Raw genomic sequence first — 13026 nt, 5'->3', positions numbered from 1 at the left:
CCACACACACACACACACACACACACACACACACACACACACACACACACACACACACACAGCAAAGATGTCATGCCTTAGCCACCAGCAGTTGTGGAGTTGATCACACACACTCAGAAAATCAATTTACTCCAGAGCACGTGGACTGGACACTACTGACCTCCAACACACACACACACACACACACACACACACACACAGAGTTCTACTCATACTCCCAAACAATGCCAAAACGTACTAAATACAACACAGGCAAAATAGCCCTAGTGTGAGCCTTGCAGAGCCTGTATGGGAGGTTTGCAAGGAACACACAGTACAGAACACACACACACACACAGAGAGACACACACACACAGAGACACACACACACACACACACACCTTAATACCAGGGGTATGCTGCCATTCAGGCTGCTCGGAGTCAAACAGTAAAAGCTCAGCTGACGACCACAGTCGAGTTCTCACACACACACACACACACACACACACACACTTTTGTGGATTCCTTACCATACATGACTGAAGACCTCAGAGCAGTAGATCCTCAAAAAGTAAAGCTGAATAACTGTTACATCCAAACGAGCGTTTATACACACACACACACTTCAGCCTTCATGCGCACACACACACTCAAGCATGCAGGCATGCGTGCCAAGTCCTGTCAGGAGATACTCTGACGGTCACACTCACACACACACACACACTAGTGAGTGGGTAGATGAGCCTGTCTGCTGTGACCAGCAAGCGGCAATAGAGCCAGTACAGCCTCCGTCTCTTTCCCTCACACACACTCCCACACTCACCGAGCCTCACTCTCCTGCTCACACACACACCGAGCCTCGCTCTCTCCTGCTCACACACACACCGAGCCTCACTCTCCTGCTCACACACACACCGAGCCTCACTCTCCTTCTCACACACACACACCGAGCCTCACTCTCCTGCTCACACACACACCGAGCCTCACTCTCACGCTCACACACACACCGAGCCTCACTCTCCTGCTCACACACACACACCGAGCCTCACTCTCCTGCTCACACACACACCGAGCCTCACTCTCACGCTCACACACACACAGAGCCTCGCTCTCTCCTGCTCACACACACACCGAGCCTCACTCTCTCACGCTCACACACACACACCGAGCCTCGCTCTCTCCTGCTCACACACACACTAAGCCTCGCTCTCTCCTGCTCACACACACACTAAGCCTCGCTCTCTCCTACTCACACACACACACCGAGCCTTGCTCTCCTGCTCAAACACACACCATGCTTCGCTCTCCTGCTCACACACACAACAAGCCTTGCTCTCACGCTCACACACACTCTCTCCCACACACCAATCCTCTCTCTCCTTCTCACACACACACTCTCTCCCGCTCACACACAACAAGCCTCGCTCTCACGCTCACACACACTCTCTCCCACACACCAATCCACTCTCTCCTTCTCACACACACACACACACACACACAAATCCTCTGGTTCTCTCTCCCATCTTCCTCTCTCTCTCTCTCTCTCACCCCCCCCACCCCCCTACACACACATGCCTCCCCACACACACACACCTTCTCTCTCTCTCTCTCTCTCTCTCTCTCTCTCTCTCTTTCTCTCTCTCTCAGACAGGGCACTGATGACTAGGGTTGGGTATTGAAAGGGTATATTTCGATACCGGTGCCAAATCGATACTTTCAAAACGGTGCCGGTTCCTAAACGGTAATTAAATCGGTACTTTAAAAAAAAAAAAAGAAAACAAGTTTTTATGATGATTTTTTTTCAAGAACCAACCAACAATATTTTAAGCTAAAAGCTTTCATAATAGGCCTATACAAATAATAAAACAAAAAAATCACATATTATTACACATATTATAGCCTAAGGCCTAGGTGAAATTTGACCAACAGCATATTAAGCAGTAGCCTACCTTGAAAACCACAAAACATGAAAGACTTGACTGTTTGCAACTTTGCACTTTTTTCTTCATTCTACCTAATCTGGTATTCCAGATGAATGTGTTGAATTGTAGCATAGTAGGCCTACATGTAATGGGAGGGTAGGCTATATGTTTTGTGTGGGTCCCTCACCCTACTATGGGGTGGACAGAAGAATGGGGAGTGATTGTGTGTCTGCAATGTCTTTAATTATTAGCCCTATATTCTTCCAATTTCGTTGTATTCTGTGCAATGACATTAAGTATTCAATTCAATTCAATTCAAAATAAATAACCCAATGTTTAATGTATTTTTAAACAGGTCATGTTACATGTAATGCATTCATTTCTCATAAACATCGCATTTATCTATCGTTACTTTTTTGGCAACCGGCTATAGGCTACTCAATGCCGTCTTACAGAGAAAAATACGTCATACTTCCACGTTTTACTAACCGGAATGCATGCATTCTCATCAACTTCGCAATCTATCGTTAGGCTACCAGTTAAACAGCAATAAATGGATGATCCCCTTCTGCCGTTTAATCGTGTATCACTACACTTGTAGGCTATGTAAATATACATGTAGGCTTTATTAATTTTACCGATGACTTTTACCCATAGACAGTAAAAGTCTGCCTAAGAAACGTCTCTGCTAAAAGCATGAGTTTTCCGTCCATATCAACTGTTGCCAGAGTAAACAAAACGATTCAACTAGCATTGCGCTGCAGACGTTGACTAGCATTTTAAACAGCTAATTTCTGCCGTTTTTATGGGACAACTGATCATATCATTCTCTCGTTTATGCATCTCATTAACGTTTGCTTTTGCAAGCAACACCCATTGTTGATGATGCATGCTTGGTTCGGTTCCGAACTGGTGGAAATGCGGGCAGGTTCACTAGCACACCACGGTTCAAAGACTTTCGAAGGCTGCACCTGTTCAACAACACCAGGTTAGCTGTCAGTAGAAAACAGCCTTCAGTGGTGTGTGCAGACTGTGCACTGACGCTGCCGTTTTAAGAGTGAACACCAGTGAGCGCGATTAAGCAGCTGCATATTTAATGAGGCACCGAAATGAGGCACCGAAATTCACATTGTATTTCGGGATGGTTACTACCGTTGATGTTCGCCCCGAGTACGTACTTGTACCGAGTGTCGGTACCCAACCCTACTGATGACCTTGTGGGCTTTTCTGCATGCTGCTATACAGAGCTGCTACCTCCAGGACACACACACACACACACACACACACACACACAGGAAAGGAAATGATGAGAAAGATGGTGAGAGACAGAGAAAGAGAGATAGAAAGAGAGGAGAGTGAACGAGACAGGAGAAGAAGAGAGAGAGAGAAAGATGGAGCAGGGAGTTATGCCTAGGGATGTAACGGTGTGAAAATTTAACCCCACGGTTATAGTGATCAAAATCATCACGGTTTTCGGTATTATCGCGGTATTTAAAAAATTGTGTGAACAATATGTTAAGAAAGCGCTGATGGGTGTAGACAAGCTGAAATATTTTAGTTTAAAAAGGTGTGACAGTGTTTATTACATTAAAAATATAGGCAAACCCTTATTGCCTTCAGCAGGATACCGATCATTCACAGGAGTGGCAATCCTAGTCTCTGCTCCCTCCACACACACAGAAAATGGCTTGTCTTGTTTCTATTGCATATTTTGAATTCATGAACTTTATATATTTTGCTAATAGTTTATAATATGTTAGGATTTGCATAATTACTTATAGCTAAAAAATATTCAGTAATTTGAATACTTCATATTGATTTTTAAAATATTACACTTGTCTTTAATGACAGGGGTGTTGTGTAGGTCTAATTGAGCGCCTGTCACTTTAAGAGATGAAGTCGTGAAGACGTGAAGTAATTATATTAACCTTCATTCGGTTTTAGGAAAGTAGTCACGCATAGTTCAAGGATATCCGTTTTCATTGAATAGAATGAATGTTCAAAAAATTAACAAGTCAAAGAAAATATTGCTGGGATCATAGAAAAGATAAGTGACTTGCAATGTTAACTTCTATGATTTTGGTGAGCACTAGGCTACTGTACATTAATGATAGACATGACGCGTGAGATAACGGGATAGTTACCTTGATGGAACTCGATCTCAAGATGTAAAAGTTTGCCAATCGGCTGTGTAGTTTTGAATTAAACACTACAGTAGGCCTAAATGAACTAAATCCCATAGGTTACCGTGGCATTGTGCTCACTTTTTCCTTGGTTGGAAATGTTGGCTGCTTATAGCTTAACTTATGATTTGGAGTTGGTATATCTGTTATATCCAATGAGCACTTATATCCCAGCGCTCAACATAAAACTTCACGGCATTCTCCTCCTGATAACGTTAGTGGAATAGCCTAGATTTAATGTGAACGTGTAGGCCTACATAAAAAGACGCAGAGTGGCTACATGATCCAGCGCACATTTTGGGGTGGAAATGCCCTTTAAAAGCAGGTGTAGCCTTATCTGAATCATGGTTAAATCCATCAATTAGACAACAGAATTAGTAAGGTAAAGTTTTGTTTCATAGTAGCCTTTCAGCTTGTGTCAAAAGCAGGCTCGGATGAAGCTGGGAGGAATTAAACACGCGGTTACCACACCGTAGTATCAACCGTGATAATAATGATATTCGAAATGAACACGGTAATTGTTATCGTCAACATTTTTATCATGGTTTACCGTCACACCGGTAATCGTTACATCCCTAGTTATGCCAATAAAGCTCTTTGAGTTTGAAAAATGGAGAGGGAGAGAAAGGTGAGAGAGTTCATCCTTGGAGAGAGCGAGAGAGCGAGAGAGAGAGAGAGAGAGAGAGAGAAGAAAGAGAGAGAAGAAAGAGTGCAGGAGTGTTCATTCATGGCAGGCTGAATGAGCTGCAGACTCCTCCTGGTTTCCTCCTCCTCTTCCCTTGAGTCTCATCCTTTTTATTATTCTCTTTCCCACAGCGCGCTCTCTTCTCTCTCTCTCTTCTCTCTCTCTCTCTCTTCTCTCTTTCCCACAGCGCGCTCTCTCTTCTCTCTCTCTCTCTCTTGGCACTTTAGAGCATGAGTGCAAAACCACTTTTACCACTGCACAGCACTACACAACATCGCACGCACACGCACACGCACACGCACACGCACACTAGGGGTGTCACGACTCTGCAAATCCTTGATTCAATTTCATTTCCGATTTTAAAGTCCCAATTCGATTTATTTTCAAACCATTCCAACTGCGAGGTAGGAACGGTAACCGTAAACGGTAAAGCCTTAAAGTGATTTGGGATTATAACTAGAGCATCTTTTCACTTGCTAAGCTCAGTGTTAAAGGGACACTTCACCGATTAGCATTAAGCTTTGTATCTTTAGAAAACCAGTCATGTTTTTGAATGGTCGCGCATCATTCCCTCAGTTTGCCTTGAGATGGGAGAAATACGGATTTCAATGTTGGACTTCCTGCTTTCAATGATGTAAAAATCATCATTTTACATCATTGAAAGCAAGAAGTCCTATTCATGGGTTTCATTGAAATCCGTATTTCTCCCATCTCAAGGCAAACTGAGGGAATGATGCACGACCATTCAAAAACATGACTGGTTTTCTACAGATACAAAGCTTAATGCTAATCTGTGAAGTGTCCCTTTAAGTTAGTGTCAACTGATGTGAGCGAACGACAAAATGCTTCCACACTGGTGATTTCAGAGTAGCAAAAGTTGCTGTCGGTTGGTTGGTCGGTGGTGTTTTTTTTTAGCTGCACCCTGAAGTTAGTAGAGTGTTGAAGCCGCAGTTTAACATGTGTGTAGTGTGTGTGTGTGTGTGTGTGTGTGTGTGTGTGTGTGTGTGTGTGTTTGCGTCTTGGCACACATGCTGGACGTGACGTTGGGAGTGTGGCCACATCGTCGTTTCTACCTTTGAGTTGGAAGTTCGAGATTGAGATGTAATTTAACTCAGCACCGAACAACACCACATAGCACTATACAAAACAACACAGCACAACACAACACCACACAACACCACACAATACAACTGAAAACTGCAGTAACTCTGTAACAACAGTACACAACACGACACTACTGAACACTGTTAACACAACACTACACTACACAACACAACACTACACTACTGAAAACTGCAGTAACACTGTAACAACACTACACAACACGACACTACTGAACACTGTTAACACAACACTACACTACACTACACAACACTACACTACTGAAAACTGCAGTAACACTGTAACAACACTACACAACACGACACTACTGAACACTGGTAACACAACACTACACTACACAACACAACACTGCACTACTGAAAACTTCAGTAACACTGTTAACACAACACTACACTACACTACACAACACTACTGAACACTGCAGTAACACTGTTAACACAACACTACACAACACTGCACTACTGAACACTGCACTGCACAATGCAACACTACACAACACGACACTACTGAACACTGCAGTAACACTGATGACACAACACTACACAACACTGCACTACTGAAAACTGCAGTAAGACTGTAACAACACTACACAACACGACACTACTGAACACTGTTAACACAACACTACACTACACTACACAACACAACACTACTGAACACTGCAGTAACACTACACAACACGACACTACTGAACACTGCACTGCACAATGCAACACTACACTACACTTTACTGCACAGTTCAACACACTGAATACTGCCTTAAAGAAACTCTCACAACTTTCACATTTTTTTCGTACACAACTTTTTCAACTCTTAAACAAAACTGTTTGACTTAAAATTTAAAAAGCACTGATTTGCAATAAATAAAAAAACTCAAAACACAAAAATAACTCATCATAACACAGACTCTAAACCCAACTTCAATATGACTCACACTGAGTGAGGCTGTAGAAAAATAAACATTAACAATACATAAAAATGAACAAATCAAATCATGTTTGTCACTGAACAGAATTCTGCTTCTGAAGAATGTAATGAGTGAGAAGAACAGAGCACGGAAGACAGAACAGAGAACACGGAACAAAGAACACGGAACAAAGAACACAGAGGACAATGCGAGGCAGGCCGTGCCAGCTCCACTCACCGCTGCCCACCCGATGGTCCAGGAGCGTGCGGCAGTCCAGTGCCAGCCTGCGAGAGCACGGGGGCTCTGATGTTGCCATGGTGACGGTGGGCACACAGCCGCGTACCCCAGAGCCACCAAACGCTGTACACGCCGTATATACCGTGTTCCCCCACCGGTACCCCTAAATCAGCACCCTGCGTACCCCAACACCAGCACAGTCTCTCCCACTGGGACCCCAACACCAGCACAGTGGCGGGACACGGAGTGCCCCCAACTATCTCCTGCTGGCACCGCCCAGGAGCCGGCGATCACACACACACACACACACACACACACACACACACACACACACACACACACACACACCAGACACACACAGTCACTGGGAGCAGTCCAGTCCAACCAGAACGCCGCTACTTCCACGAGGGCACGCAGGCGATCCCGGCAGGACGCAGCGAAGCGGCATTCCGTAGCGGAGCGGCATTCCGTACGACTCCCGTCGTCACCAGCGCCACACACCACTCAGGAACACGTCTCCTGGGAACCAACAGGTCAGTCCTCCATGGGGGTGTGTGTGTGTGTGTGTGTGTGTCTCGTGTGTGTGTGTGTGTGTGTGTGTCTGTCTGTGTGTCTCGTGTGTTTGTGTACGCACACACACAAGTGTGTGTATGTCTTATCCAGAGAGCCCAAACGCGTCAGTCCTCCATGGGTGTGTGTGTGTGTGTCTCTCGCGTGTGTGTGTTTATGCATGTGCAAGTGTGCGTCTGTGTGTGTGCGCATGTGTGTGTGTGTGCATGAGTGTGTGTGTGTGTGCATGAGTGTGTGTGCGCATGTGTGTGTGTGCATGAGTGTGTGTGTGCACGAGTGTGTGTGTGTGTGTGTGTGTGTGTGTGTGCGCATGAGTGTGTGTGTGCACGAGTGTGTGTGCATGTCTTATCCCAGGATCCAAACAGGTCATTCCTCCATGGGTGGTGGAGCGTTCAGCTGAGTGACCTTGGTGGGATATTCCAGCTAAGCTTCCCAAACCGAGACAAAAGCCGAGCGGTGGCAGCCTGGAACGACTCCCTACCGACTCCCTACCGACTCCCTACCGACTCCCTACCGACTCCCTACCGACTCCCCACGACTCCCCACGACTCCCCACCGACTCCCTGGCAGTGCAGTGTGCAACCCCACAACGGCGAACCCGGTAACCTTTCTGTTCGCTCCTCAACGCCCATCTGTGTGTCCATCAGCCCCCTTCCCCTCCCCTCAAAAGCACCAGTGCGCGCATACACACACACACACACACACATAGTCGCCAACACACACACAAACTCTCATTAACAAACAACTCACCAACACAATGCCCCCACTAACCCTCCTCTATTTGTTTCTTGGACCATGACTGAATAAGAGTGTGTGTGTGTGTGTGTGTGTGTGTGAAGCAACGAGAGAGAGAGAGAGAGATAGATAACAAGGACTGTGCATTCACACAATGACCAGTGGGACATACTGTACAGTAGATGCACTCTTAAAAAGACTTCCAGAGATCTGTTTGTCTGACAGTGTTCTTCAGCCAGACAGACAGACAGACAGACAGACAGACAGACAGGCACGCACACACACACACACTGCAACCACAGAATTATGTTTTATGCAAGTTGTTACGAAAAGCGAAAACGACATTTCAAAGTGAGCAGGCAAACTCTTCATGTTGTTACAGGATGGATATGGTAGCGATTAACACTGCCTACCTGTCATGATCACGGTGACCAACAGGCGTCGCGGTAGAGCTTTCTCCTGTAGAGCGGTGTGTTAGGAGGGGAAGCACCCTTTATCACATCCGCCACGCCGGGTAATCAAAGAAGGAAATTCCCTGGTTGTTTGCAGGCCTACAATCGATATTCAAAATATTATACCATTGCGACACCCAACCATATTTGTCATTCAGAAAAACATAGTAAGAGCCTGAGAAATGACAGCTGCTAACCTGGAACATACTGTTAACGTTGTAATAAGTAAAATACGTTTTATGTTCTCTCAACGACATGCTGCTTGTAAATCTGGCTACGCCAGCTACTCAGCCAGCTATCTTCGTTAGCATAGCTAACTAATGAAACTAACGTTGGCTGACATAGAATTAAGTTGGCAGGCACTAACATTTAAATAAAATTAAAAAAACAAGTTCAAGGAGCAAGGCATGAATGGTTGGCAAATAGTTTAAGTAATACCACAACATTTAACCCCATCACTGCGCAAAATAAACTTTCTAGTTAACATTGCCATGCTGAACCCATAGGTTGTCACCAGTCTAGTTGTGTAATGTTAGCTCGCTACTTTACAGCAAAGACGGTAAAATATTCATACAGTTAAAACTCATTACATAACTTAAACACGAGTTACCAACTGTTGTCTTACCAGATCTTTACACAAAACGTAACAAAAGTATGCCCCAGTTAGAAGTGCACTCATCTACAGTTAGCTATCACCACTAGCTAGCTAGTTAGCTAGCTAATGTTACTCTTCAGCAACCAATGTAAGTTATTAGCCACTGAACAGGGAAGCTAACTATTGACAATTAGCTTGGCAGACAGGTTTTTCTGGTGGCTTTGACAATTCAGTTACCTAAACATACACTTGTTTGTTCTCGGTTTTAAATTATAGCATTACTGTACCTTGCCTTGAATGTGCATCTGTCAAAATAAACACGTCACTGTTTGTGGGGAAAATGTCAAAAATGTCTTGCTTTCCTGAACAGACATCAGAAGGCGTCATTAAAGGGCTTGTCGGGTCTCGCCCCCTCATATTTTGACAGCCATCTGACCGCCTTCCAGTAAGCGTGAAGAGGACACAACTAACATAAGTGGCCTTATTGATTGTACACAAAATCACTTCATCTTGTGGACCGCCGCTGGTTTACATGACACGATCACTCTCCAGCAGAAATGTTAAAGGATCTGAAACTAGGCTCTGTGTCCAGCGCTCTATGCGACCAGCCGGTGCGTGTGACAGAGACACTCACAGTATTCTTCCACAAGAGGGCGCCATTGAGCTGGTGAGCTCTGTCTAGGGCACACTGAGAGATATGCTTCCGTTAGAAATTAGAGATTAGGCTTTTGTTCTTTTATAGAAATATGCAATTGACCAGTGTACTGTAGGTCAAAACACAGTTGAAATTCATACTGTAGATAGATATGCATAAACAGACACGTTCACACACACACACACACACACACACACACACACACGCGCGCGCGCGCGCGCGCACACACTGTAGCTGCCTGTATGCCCTCTTCTTCTTTTCTTCTTCTTTTTTAATTGTGTTATTGTGTGTGTGTTGTTGCTGTCTTATTTCTGTTTTTATTTGTTTGTTTGTTTTTGTTTTCTTTGTCTGCTGTGATTTGTGCCCCCATTTGAGTTTCTATTGAATGTTAAAAAAAACAAAACAAAAATGTAGTACGATTAAAGAACCACAATAAAGTAAAACAATAACAAACATAAAAAAACCCTCTCAATAACTAGGATAATGAACACAGTCCAACCCTCACTTAAAATAGCTCTGTAACCGGACACAACCAATCACTCAAACTCCGGAATAAGCTACTGCCCAAACAACTCGCCCGCTGAATTGAGCCCAACCCAACACTCCAGTAAATCAACAGGCCACTGAACACAACACAACACTCACTCCAAACTCCTACAGTAGGCTACAGTACACTAAACATAGTCCCAACACTCAAAATAACTCGGCGGGTTAAACACAGCCCAAGGCCCTAAATAGCTACCTGACGCTCGCTCAGAATAGCTTGGCTGCTGAACGCAGTCCAACAGTCGCGCGCTGATCTGCTGCGGGGCGTGAGGGTGCCAACCAGGGCTGCTGGCAGCGCCCAACCATCTGCTGGCACACGCCAGGAACGGAGCACCCATCAGCCACAGGGAGCGCTCATGAAGCCTGCGCCATCATCTTCATCACCCTCATAATCTTCATCACCCTCACAATCTTCATCACCCTCATCATCTTCATCACCCTCATCATCTTCATCACCCTCATCATCTACATCACCCTCATCACCCTCATCACCTTCATCACCCTCATCACCTTCATCCCCCTCATCCCCCTCATCATCATCATCATCTTCATCACCCTCATCGTCCTCATCACCTTCATCATCCTCATCATCTTCATCATCCTCATCACACACCCCTTACTGACGGCCAGTAATACTGTACTTGGATGGTCTATAGGCCCCAGCAAAAAAAAACAAGCGATGTTTGGGTGTGTTCAGGCTGTATGAGTGATGATCGTGTTTGGGTGTGTTCAGGCTGTATGAGTGATGATGGTGTTTGGGTGTGTTCAGGCTGTATGAGTGATGATGGTGTTTGGGTGTGTTCAGGCGGTATGAGTGATGGTGGTGATTGGGTGTGTTCAGGCGGTTTGAGTGATGATGGTGTTTGGGTGTGTTCAGGCGGTATGAGTGATGATGGTGATTGGGTGTGTTCAGGCGGTATGAGTGATGTTTGGGTGTGTTCAGGCGGTATGAGTGATGCTTGGGTGTGTTCAGGTGGTTTGAGTGATGGTGGTGATTGGGTGTGTTCAGGCGGTATGAGTGCTGGTGATTGGGTGTGTTCAGGCGGTATGAGTGGTGGTGATTGGGTGTGTTCAGGCGGTATGAGTGATGTTTGGGCATGTTCAGGCGGTATGAGTGATGCTTGGGTGTGTTCAGGCGGTATGAGTGCTGGTGTTTGGGTGTGTTCAGGCGGTATGAGTGATGATGGTGTTTGGGTGTGTTCAGGCGGTATGAGTGGTATTTGGGCATGTTCAGGCGGTATGAGTGATGCTTGGGTGTGTTCAGGCGGTATGAGTGCTGGTGTTTGGGTGTGTTCAGGCGGTATGAGTGATGATGGTGTTTGGGTGTGTTCAGGCGGTATGAGTGGTGTTTGGGCATGTTCAGGCGGTATGAGTGATGCTTGGGCATGTTCAGGCGGTATGAGTGATGCTTGGGCCTGTTCAGGCGGTATGGGTGCTGGTGATTGGGTGTGTTCAGGCGGTATGGGTGATGCTTGGGCATGTTCAGGCGTTAGCTGGTGTTGGGGTGTGTTCAGGCGGTATGAGTGCTGGTGTTGGGGCATGTTCAGGCGGTATGAGTGATGCTTGGGCATGTTCAGGCGGTATGAGTGCTGGTGTTGGGGCATGTTCAGGCGGTATGGGTGCTGGTGGTGTTTGGGCGCGTTCAGGCGGTATGGGTGCTGGTGGTGTTTGGCCATGTTCAGGCGGTATGAGTGCTGGTGATTGGGCATGTTCAGGCGGTATGACTGCTGGTGATTGGGCGTGTTCAGGCGGTATGGGTGCTGGTGATTGGGCGTGTTCAGGCGGTATGGGTGCTGGTGGTTGGGTGTGTTCAGGCGGTATGGGTGCTGGTGATTGGGTGTGTTCAGGCGGTATGAGTGATGCTTGGGCATGTTCAGGCGGTATGAGTGCTGGTGTTGGGGCATGTTCAGGCGGTTTGAGTGATGCTTGGGCATGTTCAGGCGGTATGAGTGATGCTTGGGCATGTTCAGGCGGTATGAGTGCTGGTGTTGGGGCATGTTCAGGCGGTATGAGTGATGCTTGGGCATGTTCAGGCGGTATGGGTGCAGGTGGTTGGGTGTGTTCAGGCGGTATGGGTGCTGGTGATTGGGTGTGTTCAGGCGGTATGGGTGCTGGTGATTGGGCATGTTCAGGCGGTATGGGTGGTGTTTGGGCATGTTCAGGCGGTATGAGTGCTGGTGTTGGGGCATGTTCAGGCGGTATGAGTGATGCTTGGGCATGTTCAGGCGGTATGGGTGATGCTTGGGCATGTTCAGGCGGTATGAGTGATGCTTGGGCATGTTCAGGCAGTATGAGTGATGCTTGGGCATGTTCAGGCGGTATGAGTGCTGGTGTTTGGGCATGTTCAGGCGGTATGAGTGATGCTTGGGCATGTTCAGGCGGTATGAGTGCTGGTGTTTGGGCATGTTCAGGCGGTATGAGTGCTGGTGTTTGGGCAT

The 13026-nt window shown here is 46.2% G+C and overlaps 2 protein-coding genes across 2 annotated transcripts in view; both read right to left on the bottom strand.

Moving 5' to 3' along the window:
* The window catches only part of LOC134097550 (protein EFR3 homolog B-like), a 56949-nt gene extending 49673 nt beyond the window's left edge, over nucleotides 1-7276 (bottom strand). Inside the window, exon 1 of the mRNA XM_062550433.1 lies at nucleotides 7036-7276. Coding sequence (XP_062406417.1) covers nucleotides 7036-7114 — 79 coding nt within the window. The 5' untranslated portion in view covers nucleotides 7115-7276. The remainder of the gene's footprint in view (nucleotides 1-7035) is intronic.
* A 4731-nt stretch (nucleotides 7277-12007) lies between these two features.
* Nucleotides 12008-13026, bottom strand: LOC134097468 (histidine-rich glycoprotein-like). Its single transcript, XM_062550337.1, has 2 exons — nucleotides 12116-13026; nucleotides 12008-12023 (listed from the first exon to the last, which is right to left on the bottom strand). Exons 1-2 carry the CDS (start codon nucleotides 13024-13026, stop codon nucleotides 12008-12010), a joined length of 927 nt encoding a protein of 308 aa, XP_062406321.1.

Source organism: Sardina pilchardus, chromosome 12 (genome assembly GCF_963854185.1).
Source record: "Sardina pilchardus chromosome 12, fSarPil1.1, whole genome shotgun sequence".
Classification (NCBI taxonomy): Eukaryota; Metazoa; Chordata; class Actinopteri; order Clupeiformes; family Clupeidae; genus Sardina; species Sardina pilchardus.
This window is presented reverse-complemented; position numbering and strand designations above follow the sequence as displayed.